The sequence below is a fragment of the Magnolia sinica genome, chromosome 16, assembly GCF_029962835.1.
Source record: "Magnolia sinica isolate HGM2019 chromosome 16, MsV1, whole genome shotgun sequence".
Lineage (NCBI taxonomy): Eukaryota > Viridiplantae > Streptophyta > Magnoliopsida > Magnoliales > Magnoliaceae > Magnolia > Magnolia sinica.
Genome location: NC_080588.1, coordinates 32,463,387 through 32,478,703, shown reverse-complemented (window position 1 = coordinate 32,478,703; position 15,317 = coordinate 32,463,387). Strand labels below are relative to the sequence as shown.

Sequence of the window (15,317 nt, the reverse complement as noted above, 5' to 3'; positions counted from 1 at the left end):
CCTTTAGCCTCAGGCAATATGCTTCCTTGGCTTCACTTCATTTTCTTTCTTTTCTTTTCTGTTTATTTCCTCAAACCATGTTCCTTCAATTATTAAGACATGAAATACAACGGCATGTTACATAAAGGAGCTTCGTTTTTTTGTTTTTTTTTTTGAAGAGTGAAACAATATCATTTTATTAAGAGGGCGTTTGCCATCTCTACAAATAAGAGCTTATTGTCTTATTTCTACTAAATAAATAAATAAAAAGCTTTTAGACTATTTGGTAAAAGTCTAATTAAGGGGCTTATTTGTTTAGAAAGTAGCAAATAAGCTTCGATTTTATAAGTTTGAGGAGTTATTTTTTGAAAAAAAAGCTTATTTGGCTTAAGCAAGTAGAAATTTTTGGCTAAGTTTTGGACAAGCTTTGTCCTTAAACTTTTCAAGTAATTCCCATCTTACCCCCTTCTCTTCTCTTTACAATCACTCCGAGGTAGGCCCACATGATGAACGATCCATATTGAAGGTGGGGCCCCACATGATGAATGGTCCACGTCAAAGGTGGGCCCCACATGATGGACAGTCCACATCAAAGGTAAGACCTATATGATGGATGGTGACACTGAATGTAGGACCACATGATGGAAGGTTGACATTAAAGGTGGACCCACATGATAAATGACCCATATTGAAGGTTGGGCCCCACATGATGGACGGTCCACAGCAAAGGTGGGACCTACATGATGGATGGTGGACATCAAAGGTGGATCCCACACGATGGATGGCTCGAATCAAAATGTGGCCCTACGTGATGGACTATCCACATCAAGTGGGCCCCACATGATAGATGGTCCACAACAAAGATGGGACCTCACATGATGGACTATCCACATCAAGTGGACCCCACATGATAGATGGTCCACAACAAAGGTGGGACCCACATGATGGATGGTGGACATTAAAGGTGGGCCCCTCATGATGAACGAATATGGAATGTGGGGCCCCACATGATGCATAGTCCACACCAAGGTGGGCCCCACATGATGGATGGCCCACATCAAAGTGTAGCCCCTCGTAATATGGACGGTCCACATCCAAGGTCTCGCATGATGGATAACCCATATCCAAAGTGGGCCAAGTGATGGACGATCCACATAGGCGTGCCCCACACAATGAATGGTGGGTATCAAAAGTGGGCCCCACATGATCAACAATCCGCTTCGAAGGTAGGGCCCACACTATGGACACATCAAACGTGGACTCCACGTGATGAGTGATGATTAGTGGACATTGAGGGGCCCGACATAAAGGACAATTAGCATTTATGGTGGGCCCCAATGATGGATGGCCTACATCAAGGTGGGCCCCTAATGATGAATGGTCCACATCCAAGATGGGCCTTGCATGATGGACGACCCCACTTTGAAGGTTTGGCTCACACGATGGATGGTACACATTAAAGGAGGGCTTCATATAATGGACGATCCACATCCAATATCCAACATAATGGATGGCCCAAATGTCTTAAAACATGAAGATTGTATGTAGCCATTCAGTCTTTTGTCAATTGGGGCACGGTCCATCTATTGTGAGATCCACCAAAACAACCATTTGGATTGCTCTTATAATGGAGCTTTTGTAATCTTTAAAAATGACATCAACTACCCCTAACAAAAATTCTTATTTAAATGCTTGGCCGAACATGTTTATTTTAAATAATAGCTTTTTCAGTTTTGAAAAGTGATTTTACCAAACAAGCTTATTTAAAACAAGAGTTAGAACAAAAAGAAATTATTAGAGTAGCTCTTATCGAATTAGAGTAGAGATGTCAAATGAGCCATAAATGCTGAAAAATCAGCAAGAATACAACCCAACAACTAACATTAAAGGGACCAGAATCACAAAAAGATTATGAATTCCGAACCCTACAGTCCAAACATAGATGCCACAAAATCCACATTTATATCTTGATTCCCAGCTACCCACTCTAGGATCTCCCTCTTAGATTCCTTAACAATTTGATCATATGGACTGTTTGTTGAGGAAGCATCTGCGATTTTATTCCTGCCAGGTGTGCTCCATATTACTACTAGCAAAACAAGTTGCCATGTCGCTTTCTTTTCTTTCGGTAATACACTTCCATGCCGCACGCAGAGTAGATCAACCACTGACTGTGGTATCAACCATGAAACCTCGAAACACGATAAAAAAAGTCCAAATTTCTCGAATGAACAGGCAATGGATGAACAAATGATCAACTGATTCGGCATCTTCCATGCATAACAGGCATACATTTGGGAGTATCATTGATCGTTTTTGGAGATTATCCACGGTTAAGATATGATTACGTCCGACTAACCAAAGAAAGGAAGCCACCTTAAGAGCTGCCCCATAGAACCAGAATGCATGGAAGAATTTTTGCTTCCTTGTTTCCTCAGGAGCTAAAAGCAACTTATAGAATGATGAAAATGAGCACGAAGGCGAAGCCTTCCACTCCATAGAGCCCTCATGTGTCGGCATAAGGTGAAAGCTACAAAGCCGATTTAATAATAGAGTGTAATCCACCGCTTCCTCATCTGTTAGAGCTCTTCTACACTACACTCCAGATCCACCTACTAGTGAATAGCATGAAGAGACTGAGATATTCTTTGATGGTGAAAGAGATGCCAAGAAAGGGAAATCAAGCTCCCAAAGATTTGTCTATGCACCATGCATCCTCCCAAACAACTTTGATTAGCATGATCCAGGCTTCAAAGGAAAGATATTAACTTTTCCAAGCCAACAACTTTCTAATGTCTCGATCACCTTATTCCAAAGATACTTCGCCAATTTACCAACACAAAGAGGAAGCCCAAGATCTGAAGAAGGCAAGCTATCTTGCTACAAAAAAATTGTGGCCTACTAATGCACCCCATCGGCCAAATACCCAAGAACCTGTTTTTTTCCAAATAATAATAATAAATTAAAAAAAATTACCAGATACTTCCTCGAAACATCTAATGACCCTACTCAAGTTGGCAACCTGATTGCTCTTTGCATCATATAACAGGAGTGTGTCGCCCGCAAATTGGAGATGATTGACTTGAAAGCTATCTCTACCAACTTTAAAGCCACCAATGAAACCCTCTCCCAATGCCTTACCAGCCATTCAGTTGAGCACTTCCACAACCACCATAAAAAAGGGGGATAGCAGATCCCCTTGAAATATGCCTCTAGTTCCCTTGAAGAACCATATAGTGGAACCGTTGGTGAGGATCAAATATGAAGTTGAGGAATCGCATTCTTCCATCCACTTCTTCCACCTAACCGTGAATCCCAACTTGCACAACATGTACTGAAGAAACCCCCAAGTCTTAAAATCATACTCCGTATCAAATTTGCAAATTAAACCTGGTTTATCTTCCGTGAAAATTATGCACTAATGCATCATAAGGACACCATTATTTCTCTACAAAGAGGAATGCTCCCTTGGACTTCGAAATAATGCCACCATGAACTCTCCTAAGTCTTCCTGCATAAACCTTACCCAAGATCTCATATGGGCTCCTGATAAAGCTTATGGATCTAAACTCTCTAAATCCTCTACCCATTTTTCTTCACTCCTGTTTTCCTTAAAGATGCTTATCGCTCACCCACTTTGAAAGTAAGCATATAATAAATAATAAATATTTTCATCATGGTCAACTTTGTTTAAAAAATATAGCTTATTTTTCTTGCATTGGTAGCTACCGAATTTCTATGGTTTTGAGAATTTTATAAGAACTTTCATTTTCAAAATGTACATATAAGAAACATGACAGACCTTATACATAAAGCTCAAAAAACCAAACATGAACACGAACCATTATAGGGGATGGGTATACTTTTGTACCATGATGGCACTTTTTGTAATGATGATGATGATGATGATGATGATTACTTAGAAGCTATTATCATCATCACAATCATGTAATAAGTAACAATTTCATTACAGGGAAAAAAATTATGTCTTGATATTATCATATACCTATAGGAATGTCCCTTTGTGAACAATTGTGAGATTGTCTTAGCAAGTTTTCCATAGCCATAATGTTTGGCATGTCATGTCCATGTCTAACATTGATACACTGGCTATTGGCTATTTCTTAGTCACATGGCTTTAGTAATTGAACTCACATAAACCATACCTTCACAACAACCTTTAACTCTACACCCATCTAGATGTTACAATAATGACCAACAGGACTAACTTCGAAAACAAAATACTATATGATTCAACGTTGACAATGTAGAGTGTGGAGTGTAGAATCTCATCAATGTGAACTACATTTTCATTGCAAGTGGCAACTTTGACTCCAAAAGTGATGATCTTTCACCTAACTAATTTAGCACTGGCCAAATAGAATGCATCAAGGAGCAAAGATAACCAGATACAAAGAGGAGCTAGCACCTTCCCTGGCAATGCTATCTGCCAACATTGTGACAACTCATTCCTATGGTAAATCTCAATATTAAAATTTCTCAGAGATCTTAAATTTTTGGCGGTTTCCTTCTAGACATTTTAGAAAAATACTCAAAAACAAATATAAATAAACAACCAAGAAAAGTAAAAAAATCAGGTTAGATAAGAGGGAAAATAGGAACACCATACCTTGCCTATTAAGTGCAGTGAAGCAGGCCAACCAGAAGAAACAGCATTTTCTAAAGTCGGTTCCACCTCGTCCTCCAACAATGCTGAGACATACCTACTCCAAAAGAAAAGGTAAAGAAAAACAAATAAGGAGATGCCAGTAATCTCTTGCAAAGGGGAAGAGGTTTCATTTCCATAATTAGGTAAAACTCAAAGATTCATGTTTTTCCATTAGCAAATGTGAGAAGCTATCTAAAAGACATGAGGTAGTGGCATTGGAGCACTTTGAAATGATATGCACTGATTATAGATAACCAAATTTCATGGAAAAAAAAAAAAAGGCATTATCCATTACGGTAAAGGAAAAGTCTCAACCACATCAAAGATATTTGGCTAATAAATAGGCTAAAAGATCTGTCGGAGAATTGGCCTCTCTTAGGAAAAGATTAAAACAAAAAGCAACCAAACCAACAATTTCTCTAATTTTGTTTACAATAATTTGCCACTTTCAAGGACTAGACTCAGACCCAGATGCCAAAGCAATCGTGCTCTTTGAGTCTCCCTCAACAATGATCCCAAAATTAGCTCGTTATATCCTAATTTAGCTAAAACCCTACCTTGATCGTTCCCAATTCAGCTAGATTTGAATCACCAAGCCCAAGTGGCCCCAAAAAAGGCTAGAAAGATTCTATCGTGATCGTCCCTAACCACAAATAGCCCACAGCACAAGGTTTTCCTTTGTGCTGCCAATTATATATAGGTTCGACCACCCGAATGAGGGATCCATTTAATGAACTTCCATGACAACCTACCATTGTGCGTAATGATGTTTTTCCAACTTCTAACCCGATCAATGATCACGTGACTTTGAACTCTGATGTGGACACGTGGCCATGGCCTACTTCGATAGCTTTGATCACACAACCCCTGGCCAGGCCACGTAAGGCACATGTGAGACAAATGAGGTCCAGTAGGGTATTTTATAAATTTTAAATTTTGGGGGGTATTCTTGCAACTTTCTTCTTATTGTTGGTTTCGATGTTAGTTGTTAGTTATAAAGTTACTAGAGTTGCTAGACTTAGTTTTAATTTGTTAGGGTTGGCTATGATTACCTACTAGTCACCATGATTAGTTATAGTTAGATGATTAGTTGGGAGTTGTAGTTAGCAATGATTTAAATATATCGGATGATGCTATTGATATTGCATGTACTAATACGTTATACAGGACACGTTATGAAATTCCCCTGCATCGCACAAAATAAGGCAATGTATTGCCAATATATCATGATATATCGATACATTGCGATATTTTGCCAAAATCCCTACATAAAATTCCCCTTTCCTATCAATACATGCGATACATTGTGATACATTCCCGCACCAAAATTAAAAAAATAAATAAAATAAAACCAAAAAAAAAAAAAAATGCAAAAAACCTAAATAAAAAAAAATTAAAAAATTAAAAAAAAAGGATCCATTTTCTCCCAAAGTTGTTTGAGGGAATATGTTTTCATACTTGTATTGTATGCAGTGTTCAAATTATCTCTGATATTATCTTTCTAAAGAGTGTTAATGTATGGTGTGTGGTTAGTGGCCCTTTTAATGTAAGTGCATGTGCACACTTTCCTCTTCTCCTACAATGTACTATATGCTCTATTCTAATAAAACATTGTGTTAGGCCATGTTGGCTAACACAACATTTCCCCAAACTCTCCTCTTACTTCTTCTCTCTCTTCTCCTCTTTTCTCCATAATATAATCATCAAATCATCTTCTACTTGGAATCAAAGCATAGATCCAGACTTTCCGCATCCAACAAGTTGAGAGCCGACACGTCACCTTGCTGATGTCAACAACCGTACGGCTGACGTCAACGTTGTACAGACGCATGGACCCCATTTGAGCTAAAAGTTTAAGGGTTTGATAAATCTTGATTTTAAAAGATTTAACATGATTTTTTCAGAATTTTTTGGACCTTTCATGGTGTTTTGGTCGAAATAAAGAAATTTGAAAATCGGGTCCCTCATCCGTTTTTCTTCGATCTACCTCAAATCGATAAGCTTTTCTTTGGTTTCTTTGCTCAAGATGGACCGAAATCTTCCTCCCAAGCTACTCATGGAGATTTTTTTACCTAAGATTCATGTTTGAGTGGTTTTAACCTCAAATGGACGTGCGCCTGGGTCGTTTTTCACTCGGTTGCATCAGATCTGAATGTATTTCTTGATATTTTGGACGATTACTATTTGTTTGGGGTTTATCTCTCATTCCCTTGAAGGATTGAGTGAGAAAGAGTCATTTGAATCAATCCTTCTTACTCGGAGTCTCCTACGGACGATAAAGGGCCCTCATCTCTTGGCATGGGCTCTCTTAAATCCAACCCCTTGCAAATTACATCCATTAAGTTCAATGGTGATAACTACCTTCAATGGGCGCAATCTGTAAAAGTGTTATTAGGAGCCCGTGAGAAGTTGTCGTATATTTTGGATGATCTTCCAAGCTCTATAGATGTTACCTACAAGTCTCGGACAAAGGAGAATTATCAAGTTATTGCATGGTGGTTGAATAGTATGGACTCTTCAATTAGCCACTAAGTAATGTTTTTATCCTCGACTAAAGGCATTTGGGATACGCTTCATGATATGTTCTCGAAGTCTCAGAATTTTTCATGGGTATTCTAGCTTATTCAAGAAATTGGTCAGTTCTAACAAAACTCAAGATCATTAAAAGATTACTATTCGACACTTCGGGGCATGTGGGATGAGTTGGACCTGTATCAGCCTCTTCCTTGCAAATGTAAAGAGGATCATGAACATGCCCATAAGCAGCGGGATGATACTCGTATCATGTAGTTCCTAGCCGGGTTGAACTCCGATTATCTTCATGTTCGAGATCAGGTTGTCATGCAGGATCCTCTTCCCCCATTGACGACAGTCTATGCCATGTCCAAGCACGCTACTATCTCCGCTCTTCCTTCTCATTCATTTATGCCACTAGAGCGTTCAACACATCTTGCTGGCAATTAGTCTTCTTTTGGCCTTCAAGTACCATCCTTGAGTTCGGGACGCATTTCTGGTTATGGTGGTCATGGCATAGGCCGCGAGGGAAATCGCAATCGTGGTGGTCGTAATCTTCGTAGTCGTGGTGGACATGGATGAGGACGTGATGGTTTCCGCATTTGTTCGCATTGCGGTGGAACCAATCACACTGTTGATTATTGCTGGTAGTTCCATGGTTGTCCTACGTACGTCTGGGGACCAGTTCCAGTTACCTCCACGTTTGGATTTAGATATTTTGTCACCTTTATTGATGATTATTCACGCATGACTTGGGTTTATCTTTTGAAATCTAAAAGTGAAGTGTGTGATACATTTAAAGTATTTTATCATGAAGCGTGCATTGAGTTTCAATGTTCCATCAAAACCCTCCATTCTAATAATGGGAGGGAATACATGTCTATTGTTTTTTCTGTCCTTCTTGTAGGAGCATGGTATTTTGTCTCGGACGTCGTGTGCTCGCACACCTCAACAAAATGGTATCGCAAAACAAAAGAACCGTCATCTTCTTGAAGTTGTTCGCACCCTTCTCCTTGGTATGAACATACCTAAACATTTTTGGAGTGATGCTCTTCTAACTACTACTTTTCTTATTAATCGTATACCCTCACGTATCCTGTCTTACAAATCTTTATTTACTATATTGTATCCTCATGATAATCCATTTCCTCTACCACCTGAAGTTTTTGGTCGCACATGCTTTGTTCAAATTTTGGATGGAAGCAATGATAAACTTAGCCCCAGGGCAATTAAATATGTCTTCTTAGGGTACACTCGGAGTCAGAAAGGGTATAAATGTTATGACCCCTTGACTCGTAAGAAATATGTCTCTGCCGATGTAACCTTCTTTGAGGATATTTCTTTTTTCTCAACTCCAGGTCGATCTCTTTGTGATCCTCTTGCGAGTCAGGGGAAGCATGATTCTTATCCTCTTCCTCTTTCCACTCGTGATCACGAGGAAACTCCTCTCCCCTTCGTTTAGCATTTTGTTGGTAATTTGGGTAACCCTAAGCCTCTGCGGGTGTATCATCGTCGAGATAAATTTTCACACGCTCAGCCATCCACCCGTCTGCTCACTTTGGATGTTGTTTCAAGTGACTCTCCTTCCTCGAGTTTAGATCTCCCCATTGCCTTGCACAAAGGATCACGATCTTGTACTCAACACCCCATTAGTAATTTCGTTTCATACGATCATCTTTGACCGTCTTGTTAGTCGTTTGCATCTTCCCTTTCATCACAGACTATTCCTCGGTCTCTCTCACATGCTCTTCAAAGTCCTGACTGGACGAAGGCGATGAAAGAAGAAATGTCTGATCTTGAGAAGAATCATACTTGAGAGCTTGTGTCTCTTCCTTTAAGGCATAAACCTATTGGATGTCGATGAGTTTATATGATCAAGTTTCTTCCAGACTACTCCATTAATCATTATAAAGTCCATCTTGTTACTATGGGTTACACACAAACTCATGGTGTGGATTATTTTGAGACATTCTCTCCGGTGGCTAAGCTTAATTCGATTCGCATTGTGATCTCCTTGGTCGTTAATTTATCATGGCCCTTGTTTCAACTTGATGTTAAGAATGCATTTCTCTATGGGGACCTTGCAGAGGAAGTCTACATGCATCAACCTCCTGGCTTTGTTGTTTCCCACAACCCCGCGCTTGTATGTTGGTTGAAGAAGGCTCTTTATGGACCCAAACAATCCTTGCGTGCATGGTTCGAAAATTTTAGTCAGGCTCTCTTGGAATTCGGCTTTGTTCGTAGTCATGCCGATAATTCCCGCTTTGTATGTCGTCGATCGACGGGCATCATGGTTCTCATTGTGTATGTGGATGATATTGTTTTGTGCGGTAGTGATTTGATTAGAATGTGGAAGGTCAAAAAAATTTTAAAGAACAAGTTTGAGATCAAGGATCTTGGTCCTCTTCGCTACTTCCTATGAATTGAAGTTGGTTGCTCCTCATCCGGGTGGTTCTTGTCACAACGAAAATATGCACTTGATCTTCTCATGGAGACCGGCATGTTACAGTGCAAACCCGCTACCACCCCCATGGATACTTCACAGAAGCTTCGACTAGATGATGGTGCTCTCCTTTCTGATCCCGGGATGTATCGACGACTTGTAGGCCGACTTATTTACCTAACTATTACTCACCCAAATCTCTCTTTTGCAGTGGGCATTGTTAGCCAATTCATGCAAGCTCCCCGTGCTTCACATCTCACGGCTGCATACTGCATACTTCGGTATCTAAAATCAGCCTCGAGTCTTGGCCTTAGCTTTCAGTCACATGGTCAACTTTATCTTCCTAGCTATTCCAATGCTGATTGTATAGGTAGTACTTATGATCGCCGCTCTACATCCGGTTTTTGTACCTTCCTAGGTGGCAATCTTATCACATGGAAGAGCAAGAAGCAACCGGTTGTTGCTCAATCCTTAGCTGAAGCAGAATATCATGTTATGGCTCATGCGACGTGTGAGCTTGTGTAGCTTCGCAATCTTCTTGAAGAACTTAACTATCCGCCTTCAGCTCCTATTCATCTTCATTGTGACAACCAAGCGGCCATTCATATTGCTCGTAACCCAGTTTTCCACGAGCGCACCAAGTATATTAAGGTCGATTGTCACTTTATTCGGGAGAAAGTTGCCTCTAAGGAAATCATCAAACCTTTTGTTCAATCCGGGGATCGGCTTGTTGATCCTCTTACAAAGTCCTTGAGTCGAGATGCTCTTCACCGTGTTCGTGACAAGTTGGGCATGATCAACATTTGTGCTCCAACTTGAAGGGGAGTCTAGAGAGTGTTAATGTATAGTCTGTGTGGTTAGTGGCTCTTTTAATGTAAGTGCATGTGCACACTTTCCTCTTCTCCTGCAATGTACTATATGCTCTATTCTAATAAAACATTGTGTTAGGGCATGTTGGTTAACACAACATTTCCCCAAACTCTCCTCTTTCTTCTTCTTCTCTCTCTCTTCTCCTCTTTTCTCCACATTATAATCATCAAATCATCTTCTACTATCTTTATCTCCTACTTAGTGATACTGATAACACTTGTAGCGATACCGATAATGCTGGTCGTATCAAAAATTCCTGGTATTAGCAATGTATCGCTAAGTATCACCAACGTATCAATATCGCTAATGTAATCGTTAATATTTTCAACTATGTAAGTTCTAGGTGTTGCTTGTATTGCCAATGTATCACCGATATTTTCGACTATGTAAATTCTAGGTAATGCTTGTATCATAAGTATATTGACGATATTTCAATAATATCGCCAACTTATTGATATCATCATAATTTTGTTTATTAAAAAATATTATTTCAATTTTTTTTCATGGGCACATGGTTGTATGTAGTGTTCAATTTGTCACTGATAATATCAATAATATCTCGATATTATCGATATCGCAACACGCACGATATTGAGACCACAATCTTTCGTTTCCTCTCCAATTGTTAATGATTTCTTGGTGAAATATCATGTGTTGTTGATATTTAGCAATATCGATGGATGTTTGGATGGAATGTTGGATGGTTAAATAAGCTGGATGGGATGGTTGGACTGATTTCTTACAACAACACATTCTTTTAAGACCCAATTAAATGGAAATTTGTTGTGTATGCATTCTTTTTGCAATTTTTTCTACTTCTAAATATGAAAATATGTACATTTTAACATCTCCTGAAGTTTCGCTGAAAATTCCATTGTTTTTCCCATGTTTCCTCGCATTTCCAGTTATCAGTGATATTACCGGCAATATCGATGTTGTTTCTGTATCCCTGGCCAGCGGAACTTGTAGCGATACCGATAATTCAAACACTGATTGTATGATTAACGAATTCTATGAACTCATTTTGGATATAATTGACTCACTTCTATCAAACAGTGCATAATTCAGGACCTTATATAAAGCAAACTTATTATGAATACTTGTATTTTTTTTAATCTTTTGAGTTCTAAGAGTGTAATCGTCAGAGTTGTCATGTGCGATCGCATAATCAATTACACAAGTTTGGAATGTTATACAGATTCACATTATAAAAAATAAATAAATAAATAAAGGAACCTTTTTAAATAAAAGAAGCTCAATGACTTAGTATTCATCTAACAGAACCAAAAGCGGTCAAAACGATTCCATGCTAGGTGAGAAAAGCCTGGTTTTTATGATCCTGTCTTCCTATATGATTTGAAGGTAGATAGTGAGTGGCTTGTGGAGATAGAGGATCCGGTCTTTGCAAACGAGGACCTGACATAGGCCCAAGTCAAAGATGTCACTTTTGAATCGACACCTAAAGAAGGTTCTTCAACTTAAAGGTGGAGAAGAGGGGCAAGCAGTAGCACGAAACCTAGTCGCAGTCAAGGCCAAGAATATGAAAATGACATTGAAAAGGTGTAAGAAGAAGATGATCAACCATTGAATGTGGATGAGCAACTTGTAGAAACCGATGATGAAAAATCAGAAGAAGATGAAGTATATGTTGAAGAAGGAGATAACTCCAACGATGATGGTGGTGGTGATGTGAAACAATGGGAGATGGATCATTTTATATAGTAATATAAGTTGTTAGGTATGTAAAGTGTAATTTATAAGTTTGAACGTTCTCCGTCTATAAGTAGTAACTTGGAGTTTTTTTTCCACTATCTTTCCCTTAGTTTGTTCTTTGTACTTTGAATGATATTGGTAGTTTGATGCCATTTATTATATCAAGTGAAGTAACTCATCAGTGCGTGGTTCTAATTCCAGTTTTGATTGATGAGGTTGATCTACTAATTTAAGCAACAATAGTGATCGTTGGAAGCAGCACCAATTGATTGAGTTGGCCGAGCGGTGGAGAGAACAGTGGCTCATTAGGCATAGCCATCGTGGACAGGGGCAAGGGAACAAGCATAGCTAGGAGCTACCCGTAGTGAAGAAGTTAGAAAGCCATTGCATGTTCGTAATCAAGATATCATTTCTCAATAAAATAAATAAATTTTGAAAAGTTGTTGGCTTGTTATTTGTAACATGTAAAAGGATTAGAACTTAGAAGATAACTTGGTGTTAAGTGTAACTTGTTGATTATTAAACTTATGTAACTTGCGTACTGATTACACAAATTATAATGAAATAGATTTTAAAAATGGGTCACTTCTACTAATTACATAAAGTTTATCTATTTTGTAGATTTTTTTTTTTCAATTTTTTTCTTAATTCTTCCCCTTTTTCCCTTTTCTATTAAAAAAAAAAAAAAAAACATGTGCGATCCCTTACGCAAGTGCGATTGTGCAAACACATAAGAGATCACACAAAGACGATCCCTCAAGATCACTTATGCCACTTGACAACGTTGGTAATCATGTCTCTCTCAACATATCTTGAAGTTTTATTGAAAAATTCCATCATTTCCCAATATTTCCCCCCAAATAGAAATACATGCAATATTTCCCATGCAATACCGATATGTTCCATATCCCATGGGTGTGATGCATGCATCAATACCAATATTTAAGCCACTGGCAGTTAGTTTGGAGTTTGTTGGTCTATAAATGCATTGTAAGAAGCAGTGTAAGGTAGTTTTAGCTTTTTTAATAGAATTGACAAAGAATTGAGAAGAGTGTTGCTTTTGTGAATTTGAGAGTGTCTAGATGGCAAATCTCCAAATCTTCCCCTCTTCGGCTATTCCTTCATCTTTTTCTTATTACAAAGCACAGATCCTTTGCAACCCACCAAAGCAAGAGATCCAAGTTACATTAAACACCCACTTAATTGAGCATAGTTGGCAACAACATTCCTTAATTTTGGATGAATGTGGGGTTTAAATCCAAGCATGCTCTCTGAGATGTCTATGCTTTCCAAAATGAGTATATTGAATTCTACCCTTAATAAAGTGGGACTGTGGGAGAAGGTGGGAAATATGTCCTTTTCTAGAAACACTTCCGTTAAATGATTTAGAGTCAAAGACATAGCAGATCTCTCATGAAGACTTGAACTATGACCAATAGTGGTAGCCTGCCGACTGACTTCTACTATAATATAATTATAAACTTTTTTGATAGAGTAATAGATAATATCAATTTTACAATAGGGAACACGAGAACCCAAAATGCAGTGATTATCCCCTGTTATAGCTAGAGGGACAAACAGAGGAGTCAGTGAAGCCCTGGGAAAACAAAATGATTAGCCAAGCACCAATACCCCTCACTTCCCTAAATACATCAACCAGCTTCTCAAGAACTTAGCTAACCTTTTGCCCAAGATGTAACTACTGGGACTGCCCCTTCTACATTGATTTCAGCTAACCTCTCCTCGATATTATAAAATGGATTTCAAGGCAAGGAATCTCTTCCTATGACTAGTACTCTCTACAACTGAAAATCAGAATGCAACCCAACCAAGAATTGGAATGTTCTTTGTAGTTTCATCCATTTCTTTCTCTTTCGCTGTGATAGCAACAGGCTGAAAATGGTCTAGTTCTTCCCACTTTTGTTGCATTCTTGCAAAGTAGTCCTAAACTGGCATCTGTCCTTTGAGAAAACGTATTACCCATGGTGTCCCATATTTCTCATGCAGTCTTTATAAACAATAATCGACAACTGATGTTTGGTTGCTTTGAGTGAAGGAGCCAAGACACAAGCAACAAGTTATCCCTTTCCCAATCATCGTGGTATTGATCAGATGCAACTGGCTCATTTTGTTCCCGTGTTATGCAGCCCTATTTCTTCTACCTCCAATAAACATCTTCATGAGTTGAGACCGCTCAAGGTAGTTCTTTACATCTAGTTTGAATGTAGCAACCATAAGTCTAGGGTTATCATGTTAGGTGTTTCCCATCACCACCAGGCCTTTTGGTCCCCACTAGTAATGATATTCGCCATTTATCCAAAAACAAAATAATAATTAGAATAATAAGAATAAGGATGTTACCAAGGTTGAAGAAGACCTTTTTGCATCACAAACATTTCTAGCTCCTTCAAATGAAATGGGAGATTTGCACAAGGTCAGGAGAGACTATAGTGATGCTTTTCTAATCATCACATGACCCAAATCATAATCTGAGCATAGGCCGATGACCAAGTGGTTTACTGGTGGTCCATACAGGCCGACAGTGGTCTTACTGGTGGTCGAGATGAGCTGCCAATGGTTTATTGGTGGTCCTAGTGGTCCAGAAGGCTATAAATCTTCCATTGATTGTCCGGATGGACTGGCAATGGTCTACTAGTGGTCTAAATGGGCTGGCAATGGTCTACTGGTAGTCCAAATTAGTCATCGGTTGCTTGTTGGTAGCCCATCTGGGCTACCGCTACTTGTTAGTGGCCCAGATGGTCTTCTGATGGATAGATTATTTTTTTTATTATTATTTTTTTTTGAAGGGTAATTGAATTTTATTAAAAAGTTGCCCAACAATTGCTAAGAACCAAGGTGTTCAGTAACGGTAACGGTGGCCATAACAGCCACCACCGTTACCTTTACGATACGGGGCATAACGGTTGTTACGGCCCCATAACGGCCGTTATGGTCTCTCTTTTTTCTTTTCTTTTTTTAAATTGAAAAAACTCCCGAAAAACATGTACCTGCCCCGTAATGTTGATTAAAAAGTATGAAAAACCTATGTCCCGTAATAGACCATTACAGGGCTATTATGGCCTTTATAAGGGATGTAACGTGTTGTTACCAGCAATTACGGGTCATTTT

The 15,317-nt window shown here is 38.9% G+C and overlaps 1 protein-coding gene across 1 annotated transcript in view; it reads right to left on the bottom strand.

Moving 5' to 3' along the window:
* Positions 1-15,317, bottom strand: part of LOC131229376 (methionine--tRNA ligase, chloroplastic/mitochondrial) — a 143,217-nt gene that overhangs the window by 80,748 nt on the left and 47,152 nt on the right. Inside the window, exon 6 of the mRNA XM_058225317.1 lies at positions 4,610-4,703. Within this exon, the coding sequence (XP_058081300.1) occupies positions 4,610-4,703 (94 nt within the window). The remainder of the gene's footprint in view (positions 1-4,609; positions 4,704-15,317) is intronic.